The sequence below is a fragment of the Carassius carassius genome, chromosome 21, assembly GCF_963082965.1.
Source record: "Carassius carassius chromosome 21, fCarCar2.1, whole genome shotgun sequence".
NCBI classification, from domain to species: Eukaryota; Metazoa; Chordata; class Actinopteri; order Cypriniformes; family Cyprinidae; genus Carassius; species Carassius carassius.
Window position 1 is genome coordinate 6,495,613 of NC_081775.1, and position 14,696 is coordinate 6,510,308.

The 14,696-nt window shown below is 45.3% G+C and overlaps 1 protein-coding gene across 1 annotated transcript in view; it reads right to left on the bottom strand.

The window, feature by feature from the left end:
- rasef (RAS and EF-hand domain containing) overlaps positions 1-14,696 on the bottom strand; it is a 33,943-nt gene that overhangs the window by 3,304 nt on the left and 15,943 nt on the right. Inside the window, exons 10-14 of the mRNA XM_059503119.1 lie at positions 13,623-13,902; positions 4,927-5,061; positions 4,653-4,797; positions 4,485-4,566; positions 1,342-1,456 (exon numbers count right to left, since the gene is read on the bottom strand). Coding sequence (XP_059359102.1) covers positions 1,342-1,456; positions 4,485-4,566; positions 4,653-4,797; positions 4,927-5,061; positions 13,623-13,902 — 757 coding nt within the window. The remainder of the gene's footprint in view (positions 1-1,341; positions 1,457-4,484; positions 4,567-4,652; positions 4,798-4,926; positions 5,062-13,622; positions 13,903-14,696) is intronic.

Consider the following 14,696-nt stretch of genomic DNA (forward strand, 5'->3'; position numbering starts at 1 on the left):
GGCTTACATGAGGCCTAGGATCCTCTGGAATGCTTTGAAGGGAAGGAAAGCCCCTACTTAGAAAGAGACCATTAGCGACTGAATTCTCAGTAAGTGTTCCGGCTAATGCTAAGCCTGCATTTGGGCCGAGCTGACTACTGAAAAACAACTTGGAACAAGGGAACAGCAGTGGATTTAACAGCAATGGATATTGTGGGTGCGAGTGCATCTAATGTGGTGAATCTAGCATTGGCAATAACACAACACTCCAACACCAGATTTGGACAGGGGGTTGGGAGGTACATACAAGCATCAGGAGAGCTTCTACAGAGATTCAGGGTCCAACGTTATCTTAGACGGGAACCCTGATCCTTATGGAAAGCGCTTGATGCTACAGAAACACTGTCTGAACTCAAGTTCTGCTAAAGGTTGGACCTGAGCAGTCACTGATGTTGGCTAGGCAAGCTGCTGAGTTAATGAAGCCCTCTGGGGATTTGAAGCAGCAGCCGAGCTAGAAAGATATGACAGGAAGTGGCGCATGGCTTGCGACCTGTGAAGAATATTGGGGAGTCAAAGAAGGCTGTCTTGTCAGCATCCATCCCGGTGGTGTGGAATGCAAAGATGCCTCTTTGAGAGGAGAGGCATCTCATACCCCTTCTGTTCAGAGCCTTCATGGAAGTGAGAGAAGCGGAGATGGAAAAGAAAGTTCATTGTTAACTTTCAGGAAAGAATGGGGCAGGTGTCTGATGCGGCTAGCTGGTGGCGCCCTGGCTACGGAAACTGTTCGTCTTATCTTAAACTTATCCAGAGCTGACCACTTCACAATGAGGTCCTTATTGTCATAGGTGAGGACACATAGAGCTTGGTGTTCAGATAACAGGTCTGGCATTAGCTGGGTCGTTATGCCCCATTTCTCTATTGGGGGTCTTCTGCGACGATCAGAAAGGCTTATTATCTTCTTCAGAGTCTAGTGAGGAGAAGATTTTCTTGCTAATGGCGTTCTGATGAAATGGTATTCAGCTTCGACTTTTGCAGGCAGTCAGCTCTGCCCGTTTGACAGGCTGATTTTCCATAGGTTTGTGCAGCTGCACAAATGTTAACAAATCAATATTCAGAAGAAATCAGAGTTTCCCCCAAGCCTGATTCCACACAATGTAGGAGATTGCTTCTCACATTAAAATAAATCTATGTAGACATGTTTACAAGATTCATCTCATTATCTTAAGACTACTAGGCCTGTCCAGCCTATCAACAGGCTTAAGTGCATAGTAGCATCAGGTAAAAATGGCCTAGTTTATTCCTAGAGAGATTAGATAATGGTCAAGTCTACACAGCAGAATTATGTTTTTGTGTAGGAAATACCTCAATGATATCGACCCATTCGCGCACATTCAGAAAGCTCTTCTCACACGTGACGTCATAGAGTAGGAGAACCCCATCAGCCCTCCTGAAGTAAGACTTAGCAATGCTCCGAAACCTATAAAAGAGACACCCAAGCAATCAACCTTAAGACCAAAGTACGCTTTTGTTTTTACGCACACACTAGGGTATTCATAAAGTGCATGTGATGTGAGTTTGAGGTTTTTTTTGCACTTTCCAAGGTGGCAGTACCAGTTCAGAACATTATTTAAAGAACATTAATAGCACAAATACATTTTGCCACTGTTTTGGCAACTTTATGTCAACTGTACAACTGTGCCCATAGAGGTTCATGGTGGAACTTCAGGGGGTTTGTGATCATTACACACACACACATAAACCACTTTATTAGAAACACCTGTTCAACTGCTTGTAAAGGCAAATATCTAATCAGCTTATCATAGCAGAAATTCAGTGGATTTAGGCATGCATCCATAGAGGTGCATCTCAATAAATTAGAATGTCATGGAACAGTTAATTTATTTCAGTAATTCAACTCAAATTGTGAAACTCGTGTATCAAATAAATTCATTGCACACAGACTTAAAGTAGTTTAAGTCTTTGGTTATTTTAATTGTGACGATTTTGGCTCACATTTAACAAAAAACCCACCAATTCACTATCTCAACAAATTAGAATATGGTGACATGTCAATCAGCTAATCAACTCAAAACACCTGCAAAGGTTTCCTGAGCCTTCAAAATGGTCTCTCACTTTGGTTCACTAGGCAACACAATCATGGGGAAGACTGCTGATCTGACAGCTGTCCAGAAGACAATCATTGACACCCTTCCAAAGGAGGGTAAGCCACAAACATTCATTGCCCAAAGAAGCTGGGTGTTCACAGAGTGCTGTATCCAAGCATGTTGACAGAAAGTTGAGTGGAAGGAAAAAGTGCGCAAGAAAAAGATGCGCAACCAACCGAGAGAACCGCAGCTTTATGAGGATTGTCAAGCAAAATCGATTCAAGAATTTGAGTGAACTTCCCAAGGATTGGACTGAGGCTGGGGTCAAGGCATACAGACCTGTCAAGGAATTTGGCTACAGTTGTTGTATTCCTCTTGTTAAGCCACTCCTGAACCACAGACAAGGTCAGAGGCATCTTACCTGGGCTAAGGAGAAGAAGAACTGGACTGTTATCCAGTGATCTGAAGTCCTCTTTTCAGATGAGAGCAAGTTTTGTATTTCATTTGGAAACCAAGGTCATAGAGTTTGGAGGAAGGGTGGAGAAGCTCATAGCCCAAGTTGCTTGAAGTCCAGAGTTAAGCTTCCACAGTCTGTGATGATGTCATCTGCTGGTGTTGGTCCATTGTGTTTTTTGAAGTCACTGCACCCGTTTAACAAGAAATTTTGGAGGACTTCATGCTTCCTTCTGCTGGCCAGCTTTATGAATATGCTGATTTCATTTCCCTGCAGGATTTGGCACCTGCCTACACTGCCAAAAGCACCAAACGTTGGTTAAATGACCATGGTGTTGGTGTGCTTGACTGGCCAGCAAACTCACCAGACCTGAACCCCAGAGAGAATCTATGGGGTATTGTCAAGAGGAAAATGTGAAACAAGAGACCAAAAAATGCAGATGAGCTGAAGGCCACTGTCAAAGAAACCTGGGCCTCCATACCACTATAGCAGTGCCACAACCTGATCACCTCCATGCCACACAGTAATTAAAGCAAAATTACCCCTATTAAGTATTGAGTACATGTACAGTAAATGAACATACTTTCCAGAAGGCCAATAATTCACTAAAAAGTGTTTTTTTTTTGGTCTTATAAATTAATCTAATTCGTTGAGATAGTGAATTGGTATATTTTTGTTCAATTTGAGCCAAAATCATCACAATTAAAAGAGCCAAAGACTTAAACTACTTCAGTCTGTGTGCATTGAATTTATTTAATACACAAATTTCACAATTTGAGTTGAATAACTGAAATAAATTAACTTTTCCATGACATTCTAATTTATTGAGATGCACCTGTAGTTCAAGACAATTAGTCAAAAAGGAGCATCAGAATGTGGAAGAAAGAAGATTTAAAGAGCACCTATTATGCAAAATTCACTTTTACATGTTGTTTAAACTTAAATGTGTGTTGGCAGTGAATGTACACAACCACCCTATAATGATAAAAATCCACCTGTTCCTTTCTTTTAATCCCCATAAATTACAAGCAGTGTCTCAGAAAGAGCCCTTCGCAGAATCTGTAAAATGTGACTTTTGCAAGCCCCAACCACGATTGTTGAGGGACACTGCTGTATTAGCAGAGACACCATGTTTATCTTCATGCTAGAGCATTTAAAAGCAGCATTCAAATAAGAAATGTATTCTTATTAGAGCTACAGAAATCATTCAATCAAGAGCAGTGAGTGATTTCAGTTTTTATTTTTTGTTTGGCTCATATTAACAGCTTTTAGACAGCAGTATAGGTACTGTATATTACACTGCTATCACTTGATACACAGATCTAATATAAACAAGCAATTCCTTTCCCAGCTGTTTACCTTCACAGGGGTAATTTTAAATAATATATATATATATATATATATATATATATATATATATATATATATATACATATATATATATATACATATATATATTTTTATCAGAGTATCGGAGGTACGATCTGTAAAGGTACCTTCTAGATTCTACAAAATGAAGCAGTTCATTCGCATTTTTAAAGAGAAGAAAACAGCGTGTTTCTGCTTCCACTCAAAATAGGCATTTTCAAAATTACATAATAAATTATCTGTGGGGTGTTTTGAGCTGCAACTTCACAGAGACATTATGGGGACACTTGAGACTTATTTAAATAACGGTTAGTTTAGGTTTCCCTTTTTGAATGATGAATACAGACTTCTGGCATCTGCTGGTCTGGAGAGATATTTCCTTTTGTGCAGTCACATAATGCACAGTAGGTGCTAGCTGTTTTAATTTTTTGCTGTGTTCAAGCGCAACATTTGGTCCAGACACAGTCAAATGTAGGCAACGACACAGTCAATTTCACTGACGCATGTTCTTGGATGTCTGTTTGGTGTGTCACGGTCTTTAAAGTTCATACCATTGAATTTGCCCACTGGGATCTTACCTCTCCTGTCCAGCTGTGTCCCATAACTGCAGCACTGTTGGAACACCATCCACCACCAAGGTTTTCATCTGGAAATCAACCCCTGCAAGGAAACAGACACAAACAATTTCACAAAGAGATTATATTTGAGACAAGTGTGGTAAAGTGTTAGAAAAGACACTGTCTTACCCAGTGTGGCACTAGTGTTGCCTTTGAACTCGTTCTTACAGAGGCGAAGTAGGAAGCTAGACTTTCCCACCGCAGCGTCTCCCGCCAGCACAATCCTGTAAGCTTTCTCTGATGGAGGCTGAGTCACTGCAACATCCTGCTCTCTCTGCACACATTTACATTTGTGTATGAGACTTCTCAGACTTCAGAACTGAGATTTGTTTGAGTTCAGGATCTAGAATGCCGTGGGTCAAATTTAAGCTTTTATGATACTTCTGGCACTTGAATCCAGTACCTCTGTGAAGACTGCAGAGAGGCATTTCTTCCCTGATGCAGTAACATCGCTTTTCTGAGCGGGTTGTGATGTAGTCCAGCTCAGAATGGATTCGCTGTCTGACCCAATCACAGCCTCTTCTCGCACTTCCAGAACCTGTGAGCACATACAACTTATTCAGATTTCCCCCTTTCATGTAAAGCATTTTGAGTACCCCAGAAAAGCGCTATATAAATGTAACAAATTATTTTAAACAAGGAGTCTGAGCCATTCTCACTGATACTGAAATGATCGCAAGTTAAGCATACAGAGGAATGCCTTTGATTTATTCACTATCTGTTCATATTTGCTTTTTTCCTCAAGAGGTTTTATTCTTGAGAGTCAGTGTTAAAAAAGTTTATAAAAGTTAGCAAATAATCACAGTCGTACAAAAAATTACCTGAAGAAAGCCTCTGACTTGTTGCTAAAGAAGATCTACTGTAACAACAGTGTGAGACTTCTGTTCATTCCATCAGAGCAATTAGAACACATTTTTAAACTGCTTATTAGAGATAAAAAATTGGAATGTGTAGAAAACTACTTATTTTTCTTCACTAAGACGTTCAAGACACTCTGTCCTACTTAATGTAAACTTGAAGTGTATTTAAAATCTTAAAAGTATGATAAAACTACTTGCATATAACATTAATATAATAGAAAAAAATGTGTACCTAGAGAGCATACATTTATGAATATGTTTCTGAACACACTTGAATGGACAGTGTAATAATGTGAAAGTTTAAAGGGTTTGTTCACCCGAGAATGAAAATTTGTCCATCTTCTACTCACCCTCGAAGCATTCTAGGTCTATGTGACTTTCTTCTTTCAGAATAATCCAATTTGTCCTTGCTCTCCCAAGCCTTTCATTGAGGATAAGCGGATGTTGTTGTCAACTGTTCAAAAGACGTGAAATAAAGTGCGTGCATCTGTAATAAAATGTCCCTCACACAGCTCCGGGGGTGAATAAAGGCCCCCTGTAGCGAATCCATGCATTTTTGTAAGATAAATATCCAGTTCTCTTACGAGAGCTCTCTCGTACTGCGTCTTAGCTAAGACGCTACGGGAAAAGTCTCTTTTCACGAAATACTGAAGCAAAAAATTATCCTTAATTTTGTATTTTTGTAAAGCGCATTTGCAGCAGTACACAGCCATAGGCGAGACGGCTCGTTCGCTCATTGGCTTGTTCTGCGGCAACTGCACAGCCTATCGAGCGCGGCTGATGCAACATCAGAACAATAAGGGCGCTTCGCGCCCTTCTTGCCACTTCCCGCCGAAACGGGTGTGGCCCAACCTATAAAAGGAGCTCGAAAAGGCTGACTCACCTGATTTTTCATCTCTTCAGCGAAGCTCACGCATCGCTGGATCACGGAGGAAGCAAGCGCCGTCTGAGAAAGCACATCAGCAGGACGAGCCATTCTGAAGCTGCTGGCATCGCCGCCTTCCACTGCCGTTCCTGCTGCGCTATCCGGCGCCTATATCCTTTCAATCCTGTTATATCCAAGCTGTTCTTTATGTGTGTGTGTGTGTTCGCCCTGCGACACAAACTCGTAAAAGAGCTTGCGTCTTTTTTAAGATGCCTTCCTGCGGCTCGTCAGAGCCCCACTCAGCGAGGGAGACCGGTACGTCATCTGTGTCTCCTGCCTGGGTGAAGATCATGCAGCACTCGCGCTCGCTGACGGTGGATGCCCCCACTGCGAGCTGTTGCCATGGTGACTCTGAGGACTCGCCTGGCCTTTTTCTCTGAGCCTGCATTCTCCGCTGCGCTGAGGCGCCGTAAAAGCATCGCTTCCAGCGGATTCCGGAACCGTCTTCAGCTCAACCGAGCCCGCCGGTTCGCCCTGCTTCACCGTCCCCCCCTGCATCGCTTCCCGGTGGGCAGCGCCCGCTGTTTGCCGACGCGTCGTCCGAGGAAGTCGATCTCAGGGCCGCGTCGGGGGAAGAGGACACGCGCTCTCTGCTAGCTTCGGGCAGTGAGGGCTGGGCGAGCTCCGAGGATCTCGCGCCTTCTGCTCAGAAGCCCAGCAGACGAGCTGACATCGAGAAGGAGCCGGGGCGAATGCTCGTTTTGGCCGCGATGAGTCTCGGCCGCGAGTGGTTTGCACCAGCGCCCCCCCTCTCGTTCCCGGCTGGATGGTATTTCCTTTTCGGATGAGCGTACTTCTCAAAGCCGGCCTCATTTCTTCCTGAGCTTCACGAAGAGGTGGCGAAGGCTTGGAACGCTCCATATTCAGCACGAACTCGTTCGTCTGTCTCACTAGCATTCTCCACACTGATGATGCTAAAAACAGGAAATACCACTCACTTCCGCCGGTGGAACAGGCGATAACGACGCACCTTTGTCCGCCCTCTGCTGGACGGCGGCAAAAGCGATGTTGCCATCTAAAGCCTGCTGTGTGACGCTGCGTCGGCGCTACTAACGATGGCTGCTTCACCGAAGCGCAGGTGTACGAGTTCCACTGTGGCCGAGCTCTCACCCAAGCGCGCCGCTGTTTCAGTTCCAGGAATTGTGACTGTCTCAGCGTTTTCTGCAATGCGCAAGCCTGCACAGTTGCCCGCTTGCCTGCACACAAAAGCCGTTATCACAACAGCTTCAGCAACGCAGCTCGAGACCCCCGTTCTCGCTCTACCGGCCGTCGCCCCGCGCCGCGGGGACAGCGGCAGAGGATTACGGTGAGGCCGGGAGCCCCGAAGCCATCCTAGGGAAGCCATCTACGCATGCTGCATGACGCTGCGTCGGCACTACACACGATGGCTGCTTCATCGAAGCGCCGGTGTACGAGTTCCGCTGTGGCCGGGCTCTCACCTAAGCGCGCCGCTGTTTCAGTTCCAGAGATTGTGACTGTTTCAGCGTTTTTTGCAATGCGCAAGCCTGTACGGTTGCCCGCTTGCCTGCACACGAAAACCGTTATCACGGCTACCCAGATATTTCCCGAAAAAGGTGTAATTTCTGGTGTCCCGGCCACGGCCGATGGTGCTATAAATGTAGTGACGATGCCCACTGCTCAGTGCCCATCTCCACATATAAGCACAGCCCTTCACACAGGGCTCGCGCCCATAAAAGCGACTCAAGTCGATCACGCGCACTACATAGTAGACGTGCCCACTCCTCAGTGCCCACAATCACTATGTCACACGCGTCATGTGGTTTCTGTAAAAACGAAACCCGTGCACGTTCGTCCGGCCACGGCCGATGGTGCTATAAATGTATTGACGATGCCCACTCCTCAGTGCCCATTCTCACATGTAAGCACAGCCCTGCACACAGGGCCTGCGCCCATAAAAGCGACTCAAGTCGATCGCGCACACTGCATAGTAAGCGTGCCCACCCCTCAGTGACCACAATTGCTATGTCACACGCGTCATTTGGTTTCTTTAAAAAAAAAAATAAATAAAAAAAAAAAAATAAAAAAACCTGTGCACGCTCGTCCGGCCACGGCCGATGGTGCTATAAATGCAGTGACGATGCCCACTCCTCAGTGCCCATCTCCACGTGTAAGCACAGCCCTGCACACAGATTGGTCGAGCGCGCCATATAGTAAACGTGCCCACTCCCCAGTGCCCACATACACTATGTCAGATACGGCGCGTGGCTTCTGTAAAAACGAGGCCCGTGCACGTACGCTCTACACAGGCAGACAGCGAGTTGAAAGTAGTAAATGTGCACATATGCAGCCCACTGTTACTCGCAGACATATCGAGTCCCACGGGACCTGCTCAGACTTCCCCCAGTCGGTTAAGCGCCGGGACGGGGTCGAGGAGGAGCGATCAGCCTGCTGTGATCAGCGCGCTCCCCGCATCAAATGCGCAGCACACCCGAGCGCCGCCGTTGCCCGGTCAACAGAGCGCGCTTCACATCCAGTCCTTAGCCATTCATGCAGATGCATGGTCAGCGCTGCCAGGGGTTTCGGATTGGGTGCTAGGCATTATAAAGAGAGGCTACTCGCTACAGTTTTTTTCAACGCCCTCCGCGCTTTTCAGCGCACGTCGAAACTACGGTCAAAACAGAAGTATCACACATACTTCGGGCCGAAATATCAAAACTGTTGAGCAAAGTGGCTGTAGAGCCTGTGTCTCAAGCTCAAATCGAGGTGGGGGGCTGTACAGCAGATACTTTCTGGTGCCCAAGAGAGACGGGGGTCTCAGGCCCATACTGGATCTAAGACAGCTGAACAAGGCATTGATGAAACGCAGTTTCAAAATGCTTACGACCAGGAAACTCCTCGCGCAGATTCGCAGAGGGGACTGGTTCATGTCAATAGATCTGAGGGACGCGTATTTTCAAATACAGATAGCGTCAAACCACAGGCGATATTTGAGATTCGCCTTCGAGGGCCAGGCATACCAGTTTACAGTCCTCCGTGGCTCCTCGTACGTTTACGAGGTGCATGGATGCAGCGCTCACTCCTCTCAGACTCAGAGGCATACGAGTGCTGAATTATTTGGACGTTCTGGTCCGATCACGAGCGGAGCTCGTGGACCACAGGGCCGTTTTACTTGATCACCTCAAGAAGTTCGGCCTCAGTGTCAATTGGGCGAAGAGTTCGCTGAACCCCAGTCAGACGATCCTGTTTCTGGGTATAGTTCTGAACTCGTGTTCCATGACGGCGCGGCTGTCACCACAGCGCGCGATGGGCAGTCAGCGCGCAGCGAGTTTTTTCCGCTGCGGCGCGACCGTGTCGCTCAAACACTGTCAAAAGATGCTGGGTCTCATGGCCTCAGCGTCTCCGGTTCTGCGGCTGGGCCTGCTCCGCATGCGCCCCCTGCAGTTCTGGCTGAAGGCTCGGGTGCCAGAGCGTGGGCGTCTGGCCGGCTGCATTTCAAGGTCGATCAGAGCTGTGTTGCGGCTCTAGCACCTTGGACAGCGAACAGCTGGTACCGATCAGGTGTAAGCCTGGGGACTTCCCCGAGCTCCATCATATCAACTGCCTGGAAACACTGGCAGTGGAGAACGCGCTGACGCGCTTTTGTCCCCATATCAAGGATCACCACGTCGTAGTCTGTGCGGACAACATGTCCGTGGTGTCCTACATAAATCGCCAGGGCGGTCTCGGGTCCCGAAACCTGTGCAGGCTGACGGAACGCCTCCTGGTTTGCGCTCAGCGCAACGTGCGCTCGCTGAGAGCAGTGCATGTGCCTGGACTGCAGAATCTGGGTCCAGACAGGCTGTCCAGAGGCAATGTTCCTACGGGCGAATGGTCTCTACATCCGCAAACAGTCCGGCTGTTGTGGGAGAGATTTGGCATGGCGGAGGTGGACCTCTTTGCGTCCCACGAAAACGCTCACTGCCCCGCGTTCTTTTCCAAGAACGAAAGCGCACTGTCACGGAGATGGCCGTGCTGCCCGCTTTATGCGTTCCCTCCCGTCTCCCTCCTTCCGCAGGTGACAGAACGGGTGAGAGAAACGAGATGTTCAATACTGCTTGTAGCACCTCTTTGGAAGAACCAACCATGGTTCCCAGATTTGATGCAGTTAGCAGATGTCGCCCCGTGGCCGGTACCGTTGAGGAGGGACCTCCTCTCGCAGGCCAGGGGCTCGATTTGGCACCCTCAACAGGAGTTGTGGTCCCTCCATGTGTGGGCGCTCAACGGTTACCCGCTGATCTCGCAGTGGGAGTGCAAAATACCATCACTCAGGCTAGAGCTCCGTCGACACGACATCTGAATGCCTCGAAGTGGTCGGTGTTCTCCAGCTGGTGCACAGCTCGAGGTTATTCACCCCTTAGTTGTGAGGTGACGGAGGTCCTCTCCTTCCTACAGGAGCTGTTGGATAAGGGCAGAGCCCCATCCACGCTCAAAGTTTATGTGGCGGCCATCGCGGCGTTTTCTGAAACGGCGTCCGGTCAGTCAATAGGAAGGAACGATTTAGTCATCCGGTTCCTCAGAGGAGCTAGGAGGCTGAATCCTCCCAGACCTCCGTCAGTCCCTATGTGGGACCTCGCGGTGGTTTTGGAGGCCATGAAGGGTCCCCCTTTTGAGCCTATCCAATCGGTTAGCCTTCAGCATCTGTCGTTCAAGACAGTATTCTTGTTGGCTCTCGCTTCTGTGAAGCGTGTGGGTGATTTGCACGCGCTCTCGGTGAGCCAGTCGTGCTTGGAGTTTGGGCCCAATGACTCAAGGGTCATACTCAAACCTAGGCACGGTTATGTGCCGAAATCCCTCAAAACACCGTTTCGGGCTCAGGTTATTGCCCTGTCTGCCCTGCCGGTGTCAGGGGAGGATGGAGACTCGAGTCTTCTTTGCCCTGTCAGGGTTTTAAGAGCTTATGTGTCTCGCTCTGCTGCTTTTAGGCAGACGGAGCAGCTGTTTGTCTCGTTCGGTGGACGTTCCAAGGGAATGGCTGTTTCGAGACAGACTCTATCCAGATGGATAGTTGATGCCATAGCGTTAGCTTACGCTTCCAGGGGCCTTCAGTGCCCGTTGGGCGTCAGAGCACACTCCACAAGAGGCGTCGCCTCGTCGTGGGCGTGGTCTACTGGGATCTCCTTGCAGGATATATGTATGGCGGCAGGTTGGGCTTCGCCGTCTACATTTATCAGGTTCTATAACCTGGAGGTCCCCGCCTTGCAAGCAAGGCTGTTGTCGGTATAGTCGAATCAGGGCCCAGAGGGGAATTCTGAGTTCACAAGCACTATGCGCTGCCGACTGTTATATGGGCAGTATTGCGTAAGACCCGCATTGCCACATTGGTAAGGCCTTGCCTCGGCTGTGTTATGTCATATTGCCGCATCTACGGATGCTGCTAGATATAGGACGGAGGGCTTTTTCCCTTTTCTGTCCTGGACTCTCTGTGAGTCCCTCAGGTGACTGTGCACTGTAAATCCTGGGCGTTGCTTCAGGTTTATTGGTGTGTGATCCCTGCGCGCACGGTGTTTTACATTGGGTTCCCGTAGCGTCTTAGTTAAGACGCAGTACGAGAGAGCTCTCGTAAGAGAACGTACTCGGTTACTAAACGTAACCTCGGTTCTCTCTAGAAGAGCGAACGAGTACTGCGTTCTCTGCCGTGCGCACGATTCACTCTGGTTCGCTTCGGCGATGAAATAAATCAGGTGAGTCAGCCTTTTTGAGCTCCTTTTATAGGTTGGGCCACACCCGTTTCGGCGGGAAGTGGCAAGAAGGGCGCGAAGCGATAGGCTGTGCAGTTGCCGCAGAACAAGCCAATGAGCGAACGAGCCGTCTCGCCTATGGCTGTGTACTGCTGCAAATGCGCTTTACAAAAATACAAAATTAAGGATAATTTTTTGCTTCAGTATTTCGTGAAAAGAGACTTTTCCCGTAGCGTCTTAGCTAAGACGCAGTACTCGTTCGCTCTTCTAGAGAGAACCGAGGTTACGTTTAGTAACCGAGTACGATTTCAAATGTAAATAATACTTTTTTTCTCACTTCTGCTGACTCGTCACTAACCATGCAGCGCTGACCCCGGAGCTGTGTGAGGGACGTTTTATTACAGATGCGCGCACTTCATTTTACATCTTCTGAACAGCTGACAACAAACACCCGCTTATCCCCATTGAAAGGGTTGGAAGAGCAAGGACAATTTTTTATTTAACTCCGATTGGATTATTCTGAAAGAAGAAAGTCACATAGACCTAGAATGCTTCGAGGGTGAGTAGAAGATTGGACAAATTTAAATTCTCGGGTGAACTAACCCTTTAAGTTTTCCTTAAAAAATATGATTTTAAATAATTATTTTTTAAATAATCTTTTGTTGTGCTTAAAATGGGGACTCTTATTATATTTATTTAGATATGTTGACTAACACGTCACACTTGATTATCAATTTAACTGTAGTATTTGACATTTCTTTTTTAAATATATTTTAATTGTACTAAATTGCATCTTCATCATTACAAATCCATAATTGCAAATAAATACAAGTATACAATACTATGTAAAAACATACTTTTCATTAGAAATTACATTAAAGTATATCTTTGTAACATAAATGCTTATCAGTACATTCAGCTGTAAACTTTAACCATATTTCAACAGACAATAGAATGAATAAATCACATATAAATATGTACCGTATTTTCCGGACTATAAGTCGCACTTTTTTTCATAGTTTGGCTGGTCCTGCGACTTATAGTCAGGTGCGACTTATTTATCAAAATTAATTTGACATGAACCAAGAGAAATGAACAAAGAGACCTGAACCAATAGAAAACATTACCGTCTCCAGCCGCGAGAGGGCGCTTTATACTGCTCAGTGCTCCTGTAGTCTACACTGAAAACATAGAGCGCCCTCTCGCGGCTGGAGACGGTAATGTTTTCTCTTGGTTCTAAATGAATGCGATTTATAGTCGAGTGCGACTTATATATATTTTTTTCCTCATCATGACGTATTTTTGGACTGATGCGACCTATACTCAGGTGCGACTTATGGTCTGAAAAATACGGTACTTAAGAAAAAAGCAAAGATCAGCTAATTGCATTTAATCTAAATTTAAAGTCATAATATATGTTCATTCATTTGCAATTATCATTGCAATTAAGTGTCTGAAAACATGACTTTTAATTCACACTTAAATATATTCTTGTAAAGTACTTTGTTTAAATAACAAGTACTCTTTCTAAAGTATACTTAAATGTACATCTTTACAACAAGAGTGTAAAATGTTATGAATGAAATGAAACCCATTCTGAAGAAAAGTGAGATTGTCTGATTCCCTGACATCATACCTCTGTATCCGAAGTGTCTCCAGACACAGTGGTGTTACTGTCCTCTGCTTGCACAGGACTTGGACAGGACGTTCTCTCATGCTCGTAATCGTAGCCATTATTCGATCGCAGGGTAGACATGCCGCTGTCCACGCAGCTGTCGGGAAGACTGTCTTCCTCACAGCTGCGTCTGCGCATGGGATCGCACAGGGCCAGAGCCAGAGAATCACAGTTCGGTCTGCGCAGATCCTCCATCAGCCCAAACTGATCAAAGTCCTCATCCGAAAATGTGTTACAGCACCTGCGGAAGTATTCAATGTGTCAACAACACAGCTACTAGAAACTAGATTTGCATTTCCTAGAGGAAATAGTTGTGCATTCATTTTAGAATTTAGTTCTATGTAATTGGTAACCTGCATCAGAGTCGGCTTTCTGTCAGAATCAATGTGACACTTTCTTTGCCATGTAAAGGATGTTACATGGTTAATTAGATGTAAGAAAGAAGAAACCAATCATAATTCAGTATGCAGGTATTACAATGATCACATCACTGTCAATTTAAAATGGCAAACATTCTATCAATTGATTTTCTATATTTCAAACTTCTTCATTAAATACAATATATTGGTTAAACCATACTGATTATCACACATTATGTGTGAGATTTATTTTTTACTTATTGCATCAGTCAGTGTTAACCCTGATTTCCCATTTTCGTTTAGTTGTTTCATTATGTTTAGTACTAAAACAACTGAAACTAAAAAAAAAAAAAAACACTATAATCCTATTAAATAAAATAGTAATAATGACAAAAAACACAACAAATTGACTAAAATTAACTGAAAACCAATAAAATAAATTACAAATATTAGAAAAGAACTATATAGAAAATTATTTATAGACACTTATTTATAGAATATTTATAATAATTTAATAGTACTTCTATATGTAAATATCAGAATTTATATTATTAATATTATTTATTTTTTGACAAACTATTATATATTTTTAATATGTTCCATTTATCAGTTATCAGATACAATATGAAAACTATTTGTTAGCTTGTTTCATTAGCCACATTTTTAATATTGATGC